The following is a 21,831-nucleotide window of genomic DNA, read 5'->3' as shown; positions in this document are numbered from 1 at the left end:
ATGCTGTGGTAGGATACTTTTAGTAACTAAAAGACAACAATCTTACCGAAAGAAAAACTGCAGAGGGTAATTGAAACGAGATAAAAAATAACCCACAGTGCTGCATTTTGGAAGACTATACAATTGACATAAACTTTAAGCCCTTGCTTGAATAAGTTTATTTAGGCTCATTGTTAAACCATGAGCATGTGAAAGATTATGTCCTGAGGCTGTTCTCATTTTCGTTTCACTCAGTAAAATACCCCACTCAATTAGTCAAAAAAGAAAAAAAGGTGAGGTTTCTTTTATATCAATCATCTTCAACAACCGGCTCAAGTTGAGTATTCAAAAAGGTTTGCAGTTGCATCTAAATTGCATAAAAATAGGAGACAGGTATAGCTTTATTTTGAATATCGATTTACCCGCTAATTATATTTATTAGTGGATCCAGTGAGTAGACCTTACGACCATTGCCTTGGAAGAAACATGTTTCAAAAGCTATAGCTGCCATATAAAATGTATAGAATAATAAAATGCTTATCAGGATTACAGACTATCACTCTTGCAAAGCATCTCATTCAAAAGTTACATTTAGTTGATGAGGTTCTCATTTATCCAACCTCAACTTTGTGAGCCTATCCAAAATTTCAAGGGTTGGTTGTTGAAAATGGTTACTTCATAAGGCTATCCAACCAATAATTTAATAGCATTTGAAGAATGTGGCTTGATAAATAAATCTATTGCAGAATCAGCAGAACTATCAACATTGAATTTTTCTGTTCAAAAACCAAGGCAGGCAGCTTGGAGTAACTGATAATTAATGGCCGGTCTTCTACCCAATCAAGTCAGCATGAGTTGGGATTACAGGAACAAGATAGTTTCCAAAGGGAGAGTCAAAACTTCTATAATTTCCGAGGCATCCTTCCTGTTGTGCTTGTGTCACAGCGAACTTCTTAGCCTGCTGAACTTTCAAATCTAATCCAATGATTGGTGTCTCTGGAATCTGCACATAAAACCTTGCTGCAAGGAAGGATGCACAAAAAGTAGAAGCAGGAAAGAAATAGGACAGAAGGAAGAAAAGTGCGAAAACATACTGAAGAAGGATATGAGAATGTCGCAACCTTATCTACCACAACCCTTGAAGGGGCATTCCTGCAAAGGGGAGAAACAATCATGTCAGGCAGGAAGAACAACAAAAATCAGTGACAAACAAAAGACATGTCTCATTCCCCCAGGGCTCTTCCGCGTGAGCTCAGGTGGCTTGATGACAATGTCCTTAAAACCTTTCCTTTGTTTTCATCTCAATTCATGATGATCACCAAACCATGAGCCTGCTTCAAAAGTGGAGATCCATTTTTATGTGAACACTCTAACTATTCAGTTTAATATACAAAGTTCATGGCTCTCTTTCTCTCACACACATTGTGTCTCACTCATACAGCAAGCATTATGGTCTCCTCTCATGGTATCTACCTGAGCAAGGGATTGAATTACTAACTCTAAGGCCAGATTTTGAATTGTCTTCCAACACATAGAGATCATAAAGAAAGAAGCTGTGAAAGTTTTCAAACTTACAGGGTCCAAGGGTTCCCTGATGCAACACTATAAAATAAAATATTCAAGCCAACAAGATAGATTCATGAAAAATTATTGATGAGACAAGCTTCAACGAGCAATATTTGATTTATTTGTGATACAGGCAACCGAGGACTTGGTGCAGGCACTTGAAGGCTTAAAACACCAGGGCAGCAAAGGCAGCCATATGGAATTTACTTACTATCTTCTATATCCAGGTCTTCCAAGAATTTTCAAGCTTCTTTTTCTAGGAAAATGTTGAAACAAAATAAAAGGCCTAGTTATTTTAAGGTCTAGAGAGAACACAGAGCATATAGCCCGCTCTCCTCAAAATGGGACAAGTTATCACAGTTCCATGCTTACAGACTCCAAACATAGACCAAGAAAATTTCAAGATAGGTTTTTATGTTTCTTCTCATTCTTTGTATGTTATACCAAACAATCAGCAAGAGTATGCTACCTATGTTATAATCCAAACAAACTTACATTTCTCTTATAAATTTAAGCCTTTTTTTTTCTGGGAGTAAGTTTAAACAACTGCATCCCAAATTTCCTTGGCAATATAAAGAAATAAATAGCTCTCACTGATCTGCATGAAGTGGAACGAGAAAGATGACATGGAAAAGATACTCTCAATTTAAAGAAGGGAACAAACTAAACAAAAAATTCTTTCCATCAAGAAACTCATATACCCATTCTTGTTATGAACGACCATTGCATTTGAGACCAGTCTAGATGAACCATTTGGCAATTATAACTTTAACGATAAGGGTGTGATGAGAAAAACCAATTTGTGCATTAAGAAATCTACAAATAGCTGATTACAATAAAATATGCAACTTTCTCAAAGTAGAATAATAGAATTTTTCAACAGAACATGAATATTGTAACTTGAGGGCAAGTTTTCTTCAAGTACAAGAGCCTGATGCATGAGGTATAAAGGTAGAGAGGTTGACAAAAAGGAATTAAAATGATTCACTTTTGTTCTGCAGCCAAAGCAAGCCAATAGATTTTGATTCACACCAAATTGAAGTTCATTTTGCCTTACAGAGATCCCTTATTATTCTAGCATGCATTCATAGGAAGACTTTAATCGTTAGCATGACCACTTTTTCCATTATTCTCAAAGAGTATAACTCGGATCGAAGTAGAATTATAATCTGATACGGTAAAGATGAAGGTTTTAAGTCTCGGTGAGATGCGGGCCTGTCGCGTTCTGAGAAAACAAGACTGGGACAAGGTCAGGAATCCGAAACTTATGCATGTGGGAAAAGAAGAAAAAAGGAAAGAAAGAAAGGAAAGATGAAGAAGGGAAAAATGAAAGGAAAGAAGAAGCAAAAGGAAACAAAGAAATGGAGAAGAAAAAAAATGAAAGGAAGGAAAGAAGGAAGAAAGGAAAGACAAAGAAGAAGAAAAGGGAAAGAAAGAAGCAAAGGAAGGGACAAAAAAAGAAAGAAGAAGAAAAAGGAGGAAAGGAAAAGGCAAAGGAAGGGATAAAAAAAAAGAAAGAAGGAAGAAATAAAAATATAAAGAAAAAAGAAATAAAAATATAAAGAAAAAGAATTGAAAGGAAAGGAAAGAAAAATGGGAGACTGATGGAGGGTACCTACCAAACTCTCAACCGGGACTGCTGCTAGGATGAGGCAGGACAGTGAGTCATCCAGTTCCATAGAGAAACTAAGACACTCCTCGTCCCACGAGATTTAAAACCTTGATAAAGATTATTTTTTCATGTAGTACATCTGAAGTGGACCTTACTGTCACACTAACTAATGTATAAAATAGGGATCAGAGTTTAGATCTGGAAGATTGTTCTGTGATGTTCTAAATCTAACAAGTCCAATTAACCCTTAGAGAGATAAATGGTAGTCACTTGATGTTCTTTCTCAACTTTGCTGCAGCAAATAAGGCTGCATATATTCCTCTTTCTTTGTCTTCTAGATGCATATGAGTTTGTTTCTCAGTTCTACTCTCAAGTTTTTCTTTTCTTTCTTTCGTTCTTTTTTTTTTTTCTTAAAGTTCAACTCCAAAACACAGAATAAGGACAAAGTTTCATTTGAATATCGGATCAGATATGCATGTTTTATTTCAATTGACCCCATTAGGTTTCCTTCAACAAGGATAATTCTGAATGCTATCCACTTCTGAATGTTATCCCACAGGAACCAAAACTAATATGTATAAGGGAAACTGAAAAGCTTTTCAGCACTAGTATTGCTGCAATATCATTTTCTTATGTAATGCAAACTCATACATAACATCTCTACCCTCTCGGCATAAACTTTGAAGTGTGCAACAGCTTTTGTATTGTGCCAACAAATAGCTGTATTATATTTGACAGTTAGATTTTAGCTAAGGTGTTATGCTTATTTTCAATCTCCTCCCTGCTTATAGACAGCTTGCAGTTCTGTTCTACTGTGCATTTTCTACTTTCACTAATATTAACCATGTCAAAGTAACAATGATCAACTTTTAAGCTCTAGGCAGGGGCGGCCCAATACATTTGGAGGCCTAAGGCGAATTCACTAAAAGAAGTCTTTTTTTAAAAAAATAATAAAAAATTTTAATAACTGTAAAATACTTTAAAAATTTATTTAAAAATAATTCGTCTAGCTTTTTGAGATGCAAAATTACTAATCAAATTTTTGTATTCAAGATTCATTAAAAATACTATTTTTAATCGATAATATAGCTAATCAATTTAATCTTTCTTGCGACATAGTTGACCGTAAATAAGATTCTATCAACTTTAATTTTGAAAAACTTCTTTCAGCAGAAGCAACTGTTACAGGTATTGTTAATAATATCCTATAAGCAATACATGCATTTGAAAAAGAATCTGTTTTTTTTATAAAACTTAAAATATCAATAGGGGTACTAGTTTCTGTTTGTAAAATTTCTTTTAAAACTTCTAACTTTGAAAACAGATCAAGACCATCAATATCAGAATTTTCACCATGTTTTAAAAATTTTCAAGATTAAGATAATACTTTTTCAAATCCTCTTCATTCAAAGATTTAAACTTTCTAAAGTTAAACAAAAAACTAAAAATATCTTTACATATGATGAATTGTTCAAACCTATTTTGAATTGAAAAAATAGCTTGATCTACTATATATAAAAAGTAATCAATTCTAAAAGATTCTTCGGCTGATCTTTTTATCTCATCATCACTATTTTCATCAAATTATTTTTTCCTATGGATCACACGTTTTTCACGAAATGTAGGTTCTATTTTCATTTCAATTGCAGTTTCTTTAGATGAAACCAAAGCAATCATGAATCCATTTTCCCTATAATTTTTTAAATAAGAAAGAAGATCTTTTAATTGATTTATAGCAACATCAATATGCATGTCTTCAGATTGTAAGATTTTACTAACTGACTTAAAGAAACAATATATCATACCAAATATTCATGCCCAATAAGAATTCAAAATTCTCAATCGCATATGTAGCTAAGTATATGGCTTCACTCATTATTTTAGGATCCTCACTAGTTTCTGCTAATTGAACTAAGGCATCTCTTATTTTAGGAGCTTGGTTTTTAATTGCTTTGATACTTTCAATACGACTTTCTCAATGCGTCTGTGATAAGAGTTTAAGAGTCAATGTGGATACCTTATTTTGTAAAATTTTCTATCGTTTTGTAAAAGAAGAAAATAAGGTATAAATTTGTTGTATCAATCCAAAAAAAGATATAGCCTTAGGACATGAGTTAGCGGTATCACATAATACTAAATTTAAGTTATGACATCCACATGGTGTATAAAACGCTCTAGGATTTATATCCAATAATCTCCTTTATACACCTTGATGTTTTTCTTTCATATTAGATCCATTGTCATACCCTTGTCCTCTTATATTATTAACCTCAAGTTTATGTTTTTCTAGAATATTTATAAGTTCACTAAAAAGACCTTTTCCAGATGTATCATATACTTCTAAAAATTCTAAAAAATATTCTACTTTTACTGGACTTGTAGTATCTACACATCTTAAAACTAGGGTCATTTATTTTTGATGGCTTGGATCAGAAGTGCAATCAAGTATTACAAAAAAAGTATTTTATTTTTTTAATCTTTTTAATTATTATAGTTTTAATTTTAGATGCTAACATTTGAATCAATTCATTTTGAATCTTATGACCTAAATAATGATTGTGAATTTCACCTTGTTGAATGCGTCGAACATGTTCTTGCATTATTAGATCAAATTCTGCAATCGTTTCAATAAAACTTAGAAAATTTTCATTATTGCTTTGGTAGATCTTTTCATTCTTTCTCTGAAAATCTAAATTATTTTTTGCAAAATTTTTCACAACAGCAATAATTCTCAATAGTACTTTTTTCTAATAATGTTTTTCTTGGTTTATTTGTTCTTGGAGACTTTTGTCAATTGTCTTGTTTTCCAACAATCTCACTTCTAAATCAATCCACTTATTCATGCTAGTAATATGTTCATTAGTTGTTTCATGATTTTTGAGCTTAATACCTAGATTTTTTCAGTTCCTAGTTCCTTCATTGACTAAATGAGTCACGCTATGCGTTGAATCAAACAATTTACAACAAAAACAATATACTCTATCTAAATTTTTCGAATACACTAACCATCTTCTATCATATTTTTCACCATTAGGTAACTTATGAATGTAATGGATAGTAGAGAAGTGTCTATTATTTTCATCTCTAGAAAAGTGAAGATCATAGTCTCTAATTGAACCTCTTTCCACTAATAGATCTCTCAACTTTGTATCAATATTTTTTCATTGACCAGGATCATATATATTTGTAGGATTAGAACTAGTTTCATTAAACTCTATACTATCCTTATTTATCCTATCTCCATCTAATTTCTCATTGTGTTCTTCATTAAAGATTGTTTCAGTAGATGTTTGAATACTATTATGAATCTGGTTGTCAGTCTCATTTTGTTTCGTTCTTTTTATGTCATCTTCAAACTTTATTTCGTTCTAAGTTGAACTTGATGTAGTATTTTGTTTATTTATGACCATAAATTTATCTAAAGCATCTTTTTTAGATTGAATGAGTTTTTCAATTTTTTTTTCTTTTTGAGTTTTTCATACCCACATTCAAATTTTCTATTAGACATTTGAATTTAAAAATAATATTATCAAACAAAACAAATTAATATTACTTTAAAGGAACTTGGTCGCTAAGCTCTCTTGTCTTATACAAAATCTCAATGAAAAATTGGAGGTACAAGACTGTTGCTAAGCAGAATTGTGTCATTACTGGGAGTTTGGGACAAGAGTCACAAGACTGTACTCAGAGAAAAATGATGTGATTTAATAAGGTTAGAATAAATAAATCAAAATCTTTTGGATGATCGGATTCCTGCAATATAATTATGAGTATATAATAACAAAAATAAATAAGTAATAACTACCCAATAACCCATTACCCAAGTAACCCAACAAACAGAACACCCTAAAGGCTAAAGGGCCTAAACCCATTCTCGGAAGGCGAAAGCTTACCTCCGGGCTTCGGCGACGACGGTGAGGACGGAGGGCTGGGCCAAGAAGGAGAAGAGACGGGCAAAGGATGGAACTCGGAAGAACCGAGCCGAGAACGGCGAACGGACGAAGGACGGAAATCACGGAACTCAGAAGAACCGAAGATTGAATCAACTAGGGCTAAGGATTAGGGAAGGAAGAACCGAAGATTGAAGAAGAGTTTAGAAGGAGAACTAGAGAAGGACTCTCTCTAGTTATCTACTTATTTGGGATTCTGCCAAGACTGCTATTTTGGTGACTACGGCCGGCGGATGGAGAAGACGGGCTATAGAGGATCGTAGGGGCATGGGGCCCTCCATAGCCCTGCTGTCCATTGCCCGTTGGGCGTTGCCGCGTTGGCCGTGTTGCCATGGCTGGAGGCTGGATCGTACTTCATAGGCAGACAGGCAGCTAAGGCTCGTAGGCTTCGGGCTTCCTTCCGTGACTCTTCCGACTTCTTCGGCGGCGAATGGCGATCCCAATTCCCAAAATGGCGATGCCCTGGGGGCTGGAGAGTGAAAAGCCGGAGGCCTTCCTTTGGGCCGAGGTCTTAGGTGACCACCTCGGTCGCTTAGGGCTTGGGCCGCCCTTGCCTCAAACCTTGCACATCCCTCTGCAACCATTCGTCTCTCCCACCAAATTGTTTTCCACTAGCGTCATTTCTCCTTTCCTGATCATATGCTTGCACTGCGAGCACAATAAACGGGATCCAAGAACAAAATTAGGATCACGGCATATCGATCGGTGGTATGAGATGAAAGTTGTAGTATGAGACTGCCAATCCTATATCATACAAAGAGAGAAAGTTGTTCTGCTGCTAGAACAACAATTATATGGTTTCTCAGGTCATATTATTTGATCATACCCATTTAGAAAAAAACTTTACAAGTGGAATATCTGAAAAACTCCAACCAATTGCAAATTAGCAGCAGAATAACTCATAATAATGCAAAAAGGATCTTCAACAATACACAAGTTTTTATGCAAATTTGAAGCCTTAGCATATTCAAATAAGCCTTGTTCCATACATTTGGAATCTGCTTTAGGATTCCTGCTCCATTCATCTTTCCTTCCTATCAAGGCCAAGTTCTTCCATCATGGAAAGCATTGGAGAATTTAATTGTAGTATAAATCAGTTATTTACAGAAATGAAGCAAGATAGCATAACAAGAGTTGAGCAAAGTGCCAATTTTTATGAAGGGCAAGGCCTCCACCATTAGGTAGTTAAAAGTTTATGTTAGGCACTAAATCGGTCTGTTGTGATACCCTTGCAATTGTTAGCATCTACCTACATGACGATAAGATCCTGCCCACCAAATTATTGCATGCTGATCTGGGCCAATACAAATAAAATAACATCCATGCATCAACAAAATAAAAAGGGTCAGCTTTTACTATAAACAGTCATCTATCTCCAAACTAATGTGGGACAACAAATAATTTTGAAAGATTTCAGATAGAAAGGAATTGGTAGAGTTTGCAATGAACTGAAAGAGAATATCTATTTTATGCAACAACAACCTATGTCTGGGGTGGGGGGAGCCTTGGAATCAACTTCAATGCAATCGACACACTTCTATTCTAGATTTTCACAACCATTATTCAGCTAGAACTCCTCCTATTCTTATTGGCTGTAATAAAATCTCAGGATGCTATATATCCCAACATGCATGGGCCCAAGCTCAGCCAGAAAGCCAGTTTGGGTTAAAATTTGGGCCAGCCCAAGTTAGTAACAAATCAAACTTCAAAAAATATCACTCATCCTCTCTCCGTAGTCATGTTTATAATTCCAAATCCATGTCGACAATTTATATACACTCCTTACTTGGAAGAATGATTCCTTGAATGACTAGTATCTTTATCTCATAAACCACAGACCCAACCTCAATCTGATTTAAATCAAGCCAAAAGTTTGTGACCTGAGCTCAGCCCATCTCATAAAAATATTGGTCCAACCTTCATCCCTATTCGAGTTTAGAGCTTCAGATGTTAGAAAGATTGCAGATACACAGAGACAACCAACCCCCTAGTGTCTAAACTGTACATCTCTTTCTTTCTGTTTGTAGAGGCATCTGTTTCCTTTATTTTCTCAGATATCTCTCTCAATTTCAAGCACAAAACATTAAACTTCATCTAGATTTTGTCATCTTTGACATTGCATTACATATATGGTTAAATTCAGCAATGTTGGTATCATTCACGACCAAATTACTTTGTAGAAGCCATGGTGTATCAAAAATAAATCTGAAACCAATTCGGTCATCTCATCAGAAACGTAGGCAAGTTGTTTGAACTGGATATGTTGACAATGTCCAGTGCAAGGCACTGCCTAGACATGGGCATCGGGCCGTGCCGGGCTGGCCCGGCCCAGGCCCACCGGGCCACGGAATAAACAGGCCGTGCCTGGCCCGGCCCGCTTCGTAAACGGGCCGTGCCGGGCACGGCCCGTTTAGCCTAAAAGCTAAGCCCGGCCCGGCCCTAGGCCCGTGGGGTGGTGGGTCGTGCCGGGCCCTGGCACGAGATGGGCCGTGCCGAGCCCTGGCACGAGATGGGCCGTGCCGGGCACGGCCCATCACAGGCCGCGAAACGGGCCGTGCCAGGCACGGCCCGTAACGGGTCCAAACGGGCCGTGCTTGGCACGGCCCGTCTGGCAAATAAAATCTGCCCATTACGGGCCGTGCCTGGCACGGCCCGTTTGGCACCGTTACGGGCCGTGCCAGTCTGGCAGGGGGAAGAAAATAGCCTTTTCCAAACAGTTATTTTTTGGTTTTTACCCAAAATACCCCTCCCAACAGTCCAAAAACGGATAATTTGAGGGGTATTTTGGAAAAAAAATATTTGGAGTCCTATAAATACCCCTTTCCTCCCTCATTCTCACCACATCAAACCAACTATTCTCTCCTTCTCTACTACTACTATTTCTCTCTTCTAAAATGCTCTTCTAGCAATTTAATTTTTAGTTTGCATTTAGTAAGTGTTCAAGTGCTACACAAGAAGAGGTTCTTGTTGAGAAGAGAAGGTTACTCCTGTTGAGAGCACAAGAGGAAGCTCAGAAATCTCGACTCTACCTCTGCCCTCTGACCCTCTACTCAATTCCTCCTTGTGGTTAGTTTTTATTTTTTGCATTCATCAATTTAGATATGTCATCTTTTGAGGAAAGTCATTTTGGCATTCCTCCTATTTCTGAGGGAGAAGAAACTAATCCCCAACCCCATGTTCCTAGTTCCTCTAGAACTAGTGAACCGAGTGAAGATCAAACCTCTTCTCGTAAGAGGACTAGTGCTGTATGGAATGAATTTGATAAAATTATGGTTGATGGAGTCTGGAAAGCAAAATGTAAAAAATGTGCCAAACTTTATAGTTGTAGTAGTAGTGGGGGAACAGGCCATTTAAAAAGACATCAAGAAAGTCATAGGATACATGATTCTCATGCTCAAAGTACCCTTAATATACAAGGAGGATCACTTGTAGGTAATTTTGCATATAATCATGAAAATCAAAGAAAAGCACTTGTAAAATGGATAGTTAAGGATGAATTACCTTTTAGTTTATGTGAATATTTTAATTTTGAAGAATATGTTCAATTAAACCTACAACCTGCTTACAAAAGAACTAGTAGGCGTACATTTAGAAGAGTAGCTATGACTAACTTTTTAGCAATGAGACAAAGTTTAATTGAAACACTCTCTACTTTAAATACAAAAATTTCATTAACTTCTAATATTTGGTCAGCATCTGTAGGTAGTAATTGTTTTATTGCCATTACTGCTCATTATATTGATAATGATTGGCAATTAAATAAACGTATTCTTGCTTTTCGTGCTTTTGATTTTCCACATTCTGGGCAACAAATTTCAAATGCCATTTATCAAACTGCATGTTCATATAATATTAATGATAAAATTATGTCTATTACTTTTGATAATGCATCTAATAATAATTCTGCTGTTACATTATTAAAGGACTCATTGCATCCCATGTTAAATGAAAATTTATTGCATATTAGATGTGCATGTCATATCTTAAATCTTTCTGTTCAAGCTGGCATGGGCATGATTCAAGATGTCATTTCAAAAATTAGAAATGCAGTTTCTTTTATTCATGCTTCAAGATCAAGAATTCAAGAATTTAAGGAACTATGTATAAATCATAGTAAACGTTTTAAAAAATTTAAACTTGATGTAATTACTCGTTGGAACTCAACATATAGCATGATACATGATGCATACCCATATAAAAACTTATTAAGTGCATATATTAATGATCGTGGATTAGGCTTTACATTGACTGAAATTGATTGGAATAAAGGAAAAATTTTGGAAGATTTTTTGCTTAGTTTTTATAATGCTACTAATGTTCTTTCTGGTATTTATTATCCAACTTCATGTTCATTTTTACAACAAGCATATATAATTAGTCAAAAATTTGCAGAACATAGATATGATGATGTTTTAATGCCTATTATTGAACAAATGGAATCTAAATGGAATGAGTATTGGGACAAGATATGTCCTATGCATAACTTAGCTGCTGTATTTGATCCAAGAGTTAAATTGAATGGCGTGCTAATTTTACTTGATGCATACCGTGAAAATATGATTCAAGATCCTGAACCTGCTAAAATTGAGGTAAAACAACTTCTTTATGATATTTATGCTATATATGATGAAAAACTTCGTGGATCTAGATTATCCGTACAAAGCTCTATTTCTTCTTCTAGTAGTTCTTGTTCGTCATCTATTTTTTCATTCATTGCACAGAGAAAACACACATGCTTCAAGTTCATCTTTATCTTCTTCATCTTTAAGTAGTGAACTAGAATTTTATTTACGAAATGATCTTCAGTCTGCATATGATGAAAATCAAATAGAGAGTCTAGATGTATTATCTTGGTGGAAGAGTGTTAAAAATCAATATCCTGTTATGTCTGCAATTGCACGCGATATTTTAGCTGTGCCGATGTCCACAGTAGCATCGGAATCCGCTTTTAGTGCAGGTCGGCGTGTTCTTGACGAAAAGAGAAGTAGGATGACTGGCGAAACGGTTGAGATGCTTCTCTGCTTCAAAGATTGGTTGGATGCTGAGGCGAGACTTCAAGATAAAGGTGGACATAATACAACATCCTCTGATGATGATGATACAAACACTACTGAATAGTGAATACTGAATCACTGATGATTAGTAAGATTTCTTAATTTTTTATAATTATACATTTTTATTTTTTTAATTGTTAAAGTGACTCATCTCTATTTTTTCTCCTTTCTTATTGTATTCTGGAGGTCAGACCAAGGTCCAAACCTCCCTTCATGTGCCATTTTGATTTAAATTAATAAACTAGTAGGGGTCTATGCCAAACCCCCCACCATTAAGGTGGCTTTATATTAATAAATCCTTAGTTTTCAATATTTATTAATTTATTAAAAAAATTTATTTTCATTTATTTTAAGGGGGACGGGCCGTGTCTGGCCCGGCCCACGCCCAGTTCAGGCCCTTATGGGCCGTGCCGGGCTGGCCCGCGGGCCGTTCCGGGCTAGCTCGCGGGCCGTGCCGGGCCCAGACCCTTATGGGCCGTGCCGGGCTGGCTCGCGGGCCGTGCCGTGCTTGGCCCACGAGTCGTGCCAGCCCAGGCCCTTATGGGCCGTGCCGGTCTCGGCCCGCGGGCCAGGAATTGGTAACCCAGCCCGGCCCCCTTTTATGGGCCGTGCTAGGCACGGCCCGTTACTGTAGCCGCTTCGTGCCGGGCCATGCCGGGCCATGCCGGGCCATGGGCGGCCCGGCCCAGTGCCTATCTCTAGCACTGCCAATCCACGTTCATCGTATCCGTGCTCTCCCTTGGCCAAGCTGCACCAGGTGACTCAAAAAACTGCTGAGTAGTGATTGTAAACCTCTACAAATCTATCATGATATATGTAAAGTATATGTAGATTATTTGCAAAAACACGGACTTTGGGATGCTTTTGAAAGATATCAAGAAAGATAAATAGCATGGAATGAGTACATCAAAGAATCCTTAAGATTTGCACCGTCAAGAGTATAATGTGATGAAGAATCAACGGGAACGTACAACAAAGCAAAGATTAAAGGAGGAGGCTGTGATTCCATTCCCTTTTTTTTGAGAGAGAGGGAACAGGGGTGGAAGCAGGGGGTGCTTGGGGTGGAATCCAGCGGCTTTTCCATCTGAAATCTAGGTCGACAGCTATAGTGTACGGCCGGAACAGTAAAGAGAGAAAAGATTGGTGGGTAGTGATTCTGATTAGCTCATCTTCGGCAAGGATTTCTAGCCTCCAACGGAGTCGGGCTCCTCCGATTCGAACAAGGGAAACCCTGCTTCATTTTTTTTCGGGATTTGTGCCATCTCAGGCCGGTCAATAGTCAACAGTCAAAGTCGTAGGGGACGGGCCTCGCAACGAGTTGTTTTAGGACTACGAAACCCACTCACTCCAGGATTGGGCTTCGGAGTCTATAAATTACGTGCAAAAAGCTCGACGCTCCCGTTTCTCATAGCTTGGGAGCAAATTTTCCTGACCATCCCACGTCTCGCTGATCAAGAAGAAAACCAAGAAGAAAACATTCAACAAGCTCGGAGAGAAGATAAAGAAGAATCGGCTGGTTGCTCCCCATGCTTGTTTTTTTCATTAGTTTTCAAAGAGATTTCGCATTCACCTTACAAGAAAAGGGACTACAAATTGATGGAAACGGCTGCAGAAGAAAAGAACAATCAGTTGATGATGGGCTCTTTTGAGATACCGGCGAAGAAGATAAAGCTGAAGCCCGGCAATATTATGGTGAAGAAGGAGAATCAAAAGAAGAAGAAGAAGAAGATAAAGGTCCCAAGCAACAGTTAAATCAAAAACAAGAATTGTTTCGACAAAAACCTCGTCATACAGGGTGAGCAACATGAACAAATCTTGGAGGTCTTAAAAGAGCTAGGCATCACCGATCCTTTATTTGTACTGAGCAAGAAGATCACCAGCAGCGACACCATGAAGCAACAGAACCATCTACTGCTGCCTCGTGACACCTCGAAGAGCTCACGCCTTTTCGAGTTGATCACCGATGAGGAAAAGGCTCAGATGAAGGAGAAACAGGGGCTAAACGTAAAGGTTTTGGATCAACTGAAGAGAGTATTTTATGACTCTCAAGTATCTCAGTAGCAATAAGCCCCCCCGCATCATTGGCCCAGACTGGAGGAGGTATGTGAACAACAATGCACTAGAGGAGGGTCAGATTCTTAACTTGTGGGGCTTTCGAGTGGAGAAGGGAACAGAGAAGCAGAAAGATGGTGGGGTCCTTCAGCTAGCCATGCTCAATTACGAGATCACCGAGAAGGTGATTGAAGTGGGAGATCATGTTGAAGAAACGAAGGACTTCCCACCTGATGTAATAGAGGGCGCCTTGCATTGATGAGCTTGAGTATGCCTGTCTGAGATACCTTTCATTCACTCATATATCCATTCCTATCTGCAGACGAATAAGGACTTTTCTATTATTTTTATGTTTTAGTTTAAGTCGTGGTTTCCCATACTTTTAAACTTTATAGTGCATGTAACAAGATAAATTTTACTCATAAACTATGATTTTTTCTATTACTAATTTCTGTTTCTCCTTCTTTTTAGCTGCTGGTTCTGGGCATGAAGTTCATAAAATATAACATTATATATATGAATGAGTGCACTTTTTGTGTATATCGTAATGTCACCTTTATGTAAGCATATTGAAGAGAGCATTGTCCCAATGAAACTTTTCTCTTAGTAATACAACATGGCACTCTTTAGAATGTAAATTTTCTTGCATGTATGCTATTTAAAAATTTTTATTTTATATTTACTATCTAAAAAATGAATAGGAATATACATATATACATATATCCATTATACATATGTACATATATATATATATATATATATATATATATATAAAGAGAGAGAGTGATTCAAGAACATCACCAAACTTGATGTGGACAATTTTGGCTATTATGAATACTATTAGATAGAATCCAGAAGCGAGACCTGCAACATCGGAAAGTTAAGTCACAAGTCAAATTTTTCGAGGCCATAACTTAGTCATACAACATCTGATTGAATTTTTTTTTTTTAAATTGTGTAATATTTTAAGAGCTACGATATAGTATCGGCCTCTAAAAGAGGTTGCATCCCTCGTGATATCATTCAAATTCCATCATTTGGGTTTTGAAATAGGCTGGTCAAACCGAAAGCTTTCTTTTCGGAAAAGTATTTGTTCAAACATATCTTTTAATCTGAGAAGAATTAGGCGGAGCAACATGAGGCAAAATGGATGGAAAAGTCAAGATCTACTTTCTATAGAATTTTAGCTTTTTCAAACTTGTTTTTACTAATCATGTCTATTTTATGAAAGTAAGTCCTATTATAACTAGGGGATGAATCCGACACAAATTGTAAAAAGAATAATAGAGAATTTAACCTGGCATTCCTAGCAGCTTAACTTCTGACTTTTGCTGCTCATAGTAATGCTATCATTGACAGTAGTAATAAAGAATTATGGTATCATGCACCACGCTTATGACAATACGATTATGTTCTAATTATGGGCACAGATTTGCATGCTTAGACACAGAGTCCAATGGATGGACACTAATATAGCATGTTTTCTTAAGAGAAAAACTTTCTTATATTTTTTTTATATATGTTCAAGGTTGTTTCATGAAAGAAGACATAGTTTTGCATAATAAATAAAAATCTAGCTTCATAAATTATTAGGAATATCCATCCAAATAGTTGTTCATCTTGTTCGCTTCATAATCTACAAATTAACATTAGAAAATCATGTTTTAGGCATTATAAAATAACTGTAAAATACTTTAAAAATTTATTTAAAAATAATTCGTCTAGCTTTTTGAGATGCAAAATTACTAATCAAATTTTTGTACTCAAGATTTATTAAAATACTATTTTCAATCGATAATATAGCTAATCTACTTAATCTTTCTTGCGACATAGTTGACCGTAAATAAGATTTTATCAACTTTAATTTTGAAAAACTTCTCTCAGCAGAAGCAACTGTTACAGGTATTGTTAACAATATCCTGTAAGCAATGCATGCATTTGAAAAAAAAATCTATTTTTTTATAAAACTTAAAGTATCAATAGGGGTACTAGTTTCTGTTTGTAAAACTTCTTTTAAAACTTTTAACTCTGAAAATAGATCAAGACCATCAATATCAGAATTTTCACCATGCTTTAAAAGTTTTCAAGATTAAGACAATACTTTTTCAAATCCTCTTCATTCAAAAATTTAAACTTTCTAAAATTAAACAAAAAACTAAAAAAATATCTTCATATATGGTGAATTGTTCAAACCTATTTTGAATTAAAGAAATAGCTTGATCTACTATATATAAAAAGGAAACAATTCTAAAAGATTCTTCGGTTGATCTTTCTATCTCATCATTACTATTTTCATCAAATTGTTTTTTCCTACGGATCACACGTTTTTCACGAAATGTAGATTCTATGTTCATTTCAATTGCAGTTTCTTTAGATGAAACCAAAGTAGTCATGAATTCATTTTTTCTATAATTTTTCAAATAAGAAAAAAGATCTTTTAATTGATTTATAGCAACATCAGTATGCATGTCTTCAGATTGTAAGTTTTTACTAACTAAGTTAACAACAAACAATATATCATACCAAATATTCATGCCCAATAAGAATTCAAAATTCTTGATCGCATATGTAGCTAAGCATATAGCTTCACTCTTTGTTTTAGGATCTTCACTAGTTTCTGCTAATTGAACTAAGGCATCTCTTATTTTAGGAGCTTGGTTTTTAATTGCTTTGACACTTTCAATACTACTTTTCCAACGCGTCTGTGAAAAGGGTTTAAGAGTCAATGTGGATACATTATTTTGTAAAATTTTTCATCATTTTGTAGAAGAAGAAAATAAGGTATAAATTCGTTGTATCACTCCAAAAAAAGATATAGCCTTAGGACATGAGTTAGCGGTATCACATAATACTAAATTTAAGTTATGACATCCACATAGTGTGTAAAACGCTCTAGAATTTATATCGATTAATCTCCTTTGTACACCTTGATGTTTTTCTTTTATATTAGACCCGTTGGCATACCCTTGTCCTCTTATAGCATTAACCTCAAGTTTATGTTTTTCTAGTATATTTAAAAGTTCACTAAAAAGACCTTTTTCTAGAGGTATCATCCACTTCTAAAAATTCTAAAAAATATTTTTCTACTTTTACTAAACTTGTTGTAGTATCTATACATCTTAAAACTAGAGTCATTTGTTCTTGATGGCTTGCATCAAGAGTGCAATCAAGTATTACAGAAAAAAAATTACTTTTTAATTTTTTTAATTATTATAGTTTTAATTTCAGATGCTAACATTTGAATCAATTCATTTTGAATCTTATGACCTAAATAATGATTGCGTATTTCATTTTGTTGAATGCGTCGAACATGTTCTTGCAGTATTGGACCAAATTCTGCAATCGTTTCAATAAAACTTAGAAAATTTCCATTATTGCTTTGGTAGATCTTTTCATTCTTTCCTTGAAATGCTAAATTATTTTTTGTAAGATTTTTCACAACAGCAATAATTCTCAATAGTACTTTTTTCCAATGATCCTTCTTTTGGTTTATTTGTTCTTGGAGACTTTTGTCAATTGTCTTGTTTTCCAACAATCTCACTTCTAAATCAATCCACTTATTCATACTAGTAATATATTCATTAGTTGTTTCATAATTTTAAAGCTTAATACCTATATTTTTTCAGTCTCTAGTTTCTTCATTGACTAAATGAGTCGTGCTATACGTTGAATCAAATAATCTACAACAAAAATAATATATTCTATCCAAATCCTTCGAATACACTAACCATCTTCTATCATATTTTTCACCATTAGATAACTTACGAGCGTAATGCATAGTAGAGAAGTGTTTATTATTTTCATCCCTAGGAAAGTGAAGATCATAGTCTCTAATTGGACCTCTTTCCACTAATAGATCTCTCAACTTTGTATCAATATTTTTTCATCAACAGGGATCATATATATTTGTAGGATTAGAACTAGTTTTATTAAACTCTATACTATTCTTGTTTATCCTATCTCCATCTAATTTCTCATTGTGTTCTTCATTAGAGATTGTTTCAGTAGATGTTTGAATACTATTATGAATCTGGTTGTCAATCTTATTTTGTTTCGTTCTTTTTATATCATCTTCAAACTCTATTTTGCTCTGAGTTGAACTTGATGTAGTATTTTGTTTATTTGTGACAATAAATCTATTTAAAGCACCTTTTTGAGATTGAATGAGTTTTTTGATTTTTTTTTCTTTCTGAGTTTTTCATATCCACATTTTTTCTATTAGACATTTGAATTTAAGAATAATATTATCAAACAAAACAATTAGGACAATCACTATAAATAAATTAAAATATAAGAGAGTTAAAAATGATAAAATCCAAAATGTCAACAGAAGCGGTGTCGGACAGCCCGGATTCGACGACGAACTCAAGTTTCGACATGCGGTGACGAACTCAACGACGAGAAGTGGTGCCGAAGCTACTGTCAATTTTAATGGAGACTCTAAACATGAAAAGCTATTGTCAATTTTAAAGCAATAGACAATCAAAAATGCATAAAAGAGAAAAAGATGAATAATCGAAAAGTAATTTTTTTTTCTTTTTTCCCCCTCTTGAAAGGATCTTTCTTTTAATAGTGAGAGTTCTCAGATGACACAGTGACACTACTCAGGGGCGGCCCAAGGGTGTTATTTGTCTCTAAAAAGGCCGAGGTATATCAACGGAAATGTCTTGAAACAACTAATTCAGCTTTTGTATAGGAATTGACCTTAAATGCTTTATTTTATAGGCTACTAAAGAGCTCCAAGGGTGTGTAGGAAAACTGAAGGAGATGTATGGTTTTGGGATCAGATCATTGGATGATTTAGCAGGTGAACTAGATGAAAATTCTCAATCAACTTTTGGAAAACTGCATTCACAAGTCACTGCATCATATATTCTGTTCTTTCAAATAGGTGCTCCAGGAAATTTCACTGACAGGGAAAGAAGGGAAATCTGTTAAAACTTTTAATAGTGAAAGGTTTTTGGTAGGATTTACTTTGGCTTCCGATGGTTAATCTTTCATAAACTATATCCCTTGAATATTTGATGCCTCACTCAGTCACTTGTTATAAATCATCTAACATATTTTGGATTTCTTTTACCTTCCATCTTGGCTGGCACAAAACAATCTCAATTCATCTTTATATTATTCAATCACCTGCATACACAGATATACTGATACGCAGGTGACAGGTATGACCTTCAAAATTTTGGTTGCTATTGAATCATTGATAATTACTTTAAAGGAACTTGGTTGCTAAGCTCTCTCGTCTTATACAAAATCTCAATGAAAAACTAGAGGTATATCTATTTCTTAAATATGTTAAAAGTAGGTACGGTGTGAGCCCAAAACTTCTAGTTGCTAAGCAGAATTGTGTCATTACTAGGACAAGCCTGCACTCAAAGAAAAATGATGTGATTTAATAAGGTTAGAATAAATAAATCAAAATCTTTTGGATGATCGGATTCCTGCAATATGATTATGAGTATATACGATAACAAAATAAATAAGTAATAACTATCCAATAACCCATTACCCAAGTAACCCAACAAACAGAACACCCTAAAGGTTAAAGGGCCTAAATCCGTTCTCGGAAGGCGGAAGCTCACCTCCGGGCTCCGGCGATGGCGGCGACGGAGGGCTGGGCCGAGAAGGAGAAGAGACAGGCGAAGGATGGAACTCGGAAGAACCGAGCCGAGGACGGCGAACGGGCGAAGGACGGAACTCGGAACTCGGAAGAACCGAAGATTGAATCAACTAGGGCTAGGGATTAGGGAAGGAAGAACTGAAGATTGAAGAAGAGTTTAGAAGGAGAACTGGAGAAGGACTCTCTCTGGTTATCTACTTATCTGGGATTCAGCCAAGACTGCCATTCTGGTGACTACGGCCGGCGGATGGAGAAGACGGGCCATGGAGGATCGTAGGGGCATAGGGCCCTCCATAGCCCCGTTGTCCATTGCCCGTTGGGCGTTGCCGCATTGGCCATGCTGCCATGCCTGGAGGCTGGAGGCTAGATCGTACTTCATAGGCAGGCAGGCAGTTAAGGCTTGTAGGCTTCGGGCTTCCTTCCGTGACTCTTCCAACTTCTTCTTCGACGGCGAATGGCGATCCTAATTCCCAAAATGGTGATGCCCTGGAGGCTGAAAAATGGAGGGCCGGAGGCCTTCCTTTGGGCCGAGGCCTTAGGCTTGGGCCGCCCCTGGCTCTAAGTCAAACAATCTACAAATACATCCATCATTACCTCTTCCCATCACACTCCATCAGTATTTTACACTAGTGACTTCCTGCTCGACGTCCAAAATCACTTCTTTATGCGGTCTCTCACTCAACATTGCTAAGACTAGAATAAAAGCAATAACCTTCCACGGACTATACAAATCCAACCACAAACCACATTCTCTTATCATCTGTTCTCCAAATTGCTGCATTCTCTTTATTATCCAACCTTATGTATCCATCATAAAAACCCTGCACCTTGTGTTCTGAACAAAAAAAAGGAAGAACGTAAACCCTTATAATACCTTTGACATCCTTGTCTATGCTCTCCACTTATCAATAAAAAGGTTCTAACTTCAAGTCCCAGATAAAATTGCGTCAGAATTCTTTAGAATACGCATTACCGGTTACAGGACAAAATAAAATGGAATCATATATGAGTCATATGTAAACTTTTCTCCTCATGATTAAAAAAAAGAAAGAATGAAACAAAGGGCAAATTTTTTCCAAAAAAAAATCGGACAAGTCACTCGCTTATTCATACACATGTTTAATAACTAGATGAATTACCTCAGTTGCATCAGTTTTGATTTCCTCAGATCCCACAAACAAAATTTTCACCAAGATTCGTCGACGGCGCCGTATATGAAGGGATATATATAAGATACAAAATAGATGGAGTGCAAATAAAAAAAAAAGGGAAGCGATTGTTTGATGTTAAAGTCGAGAAGAGTACCCGCTTGGTTCGAGCTTTCTCTTCTTCGGCGCGGATGTCATCTTTCCAGGCGGTGAAACCCTCGACGGTCTACCCTCCAGGAAGGAATCGAAGGATCGGAATGTTTATGGCCCATTCGACGTGAACTAGAATTAATTAGGCTGTGGGCCAACGTGGGCCGTCATACGTAACGTGGGCCCATTCGTACACTGTTTATTGTTAATTGTTGGCTCTGCTCCATGATCACCTCTCCAGGGCTGGTTTGAACTTCGAATGGGCTATGAATGGCCAGGCCAGGAAGCCAATTGGTAAGCTTGGGGCACAGGCCCAATTGTGAGCTTGGGAACAAAAATAAACTGGCTCTGATCCTGCTCGTTCCAAGGTGATGAGAAAACAAATCTTGATCTCAGTTCAGGACTAATTTGCTCAAACCGGGCTGGGATGGCCCTGTACCATCCTTTCAGCCGACCATCAAGACGTCCAAATTTAGCTTGGATGTTCTCATGCCTAGATGACATGAACGCAATGCATCCATGGAGCTGGATAATTAAGACTAGGCTGGACGAGTCGGCTCTGTCAGAGTTGGGCTTGTTTGTCTTCCCTCATGAAAACCCAACCCTTGAACATATTTTCGTATATCAATTTGAGTTTGCATCCTATCAATCAGTCTTTTTGGTAGAGATAAATGGCCTGTTCGTGGTAGCAAAT

The 21,831-nt window shown here is 36.3% G+C and overlaps 1 protein-coding gene across 18 annotated transcripts; it reads right to left on the bottom strand.

The window, feature by feature from the left end:
- Positions 1 to 466: 466 nt before the first annotated feature.
- Positions 467 to 21,259, bottom strand: LOC120110436. 18 transcript variants are annotated; one of them, XR_005511384.1, is made up of 4 exons: positions 21,145 to 21,259; positions 15,015 to 15,077; positions 1,074 to 1,131; positions 467 to 999 (listed from the first exon to the last, which is right to left on the bottom strand). XR_005511384.1 is itself a non-coding variant. In XM_039125377.1 (4 exons), exons 1-4 carry the CDS (start codon positions 21,183 to 21,185, stop codon positions 812 to 814), a joined length of 306 nt encoding a protein of 101 aa, XP_038981305.1. In that variant the 5' UTR covers positions 21,186 to 21,257; the 3' UTR covers positions 467 to 811. The 18 variants fall into 18 exon arrangements, 5 of the variants coding, with proteins under 5 accessions (XP_038981305.1, XP_038981304.1, XP_038981306.1 ...); XR_005511386.1 differs by having other exon boundaries at positions 15,020 to 15,077; XR_005511381.1 differs by having other exon boundaries at positions 467 to 982; positions 15,020 to 15,077.
- Between the last annotated feature and the right edge of the window lie 572 nt (positions 21,260 to 21,831).

The sequence above is a fragment of the Phoenix dactylifera genome, chromosome 4 (genome assembly GCF_009389715.1).
Source record: "Phoenix dactylifera cultivar Barhee BC4 chromosome 4, palm_55x_up_171113_PBpolish2nd_filt_p, whole genome shotgun sequence".
In the NCBI taxonomy this organism is placed as follows: domain Eukaryota; kingdom Viridiplantae; phylum Streptophyta; class Magnoliopsida; order Arecales; family Arecaceae; genus Phoenix; species Phoenix dactylifera.
This window is presented reverse-complemented; position numbering and strand designations above follow the sequence as displayed.

Coding starts and splice junctions, on each gene's coding strand:
- LOC120110436 (XM_039125376.1), bottom strand. CDS start 21,185: ATGACATCCGCGCCGAAGAAGAGAAAGCTCGAACCAAGCGG. Junction 1,132..15,014: donor AATTGTCCACATCAAGTTTG/GTGATGTTCTTG, acceptor TCCCCTTTGCAG/GAATGCCCCTTCAAGGGTTG. Junction 983..1,073: donor CATTCTCATATCCTTCTTCA/GTATGTTTTCGC, acceptor TTTTATGTGCAG/ATTCCAGAGACACCAATCAT.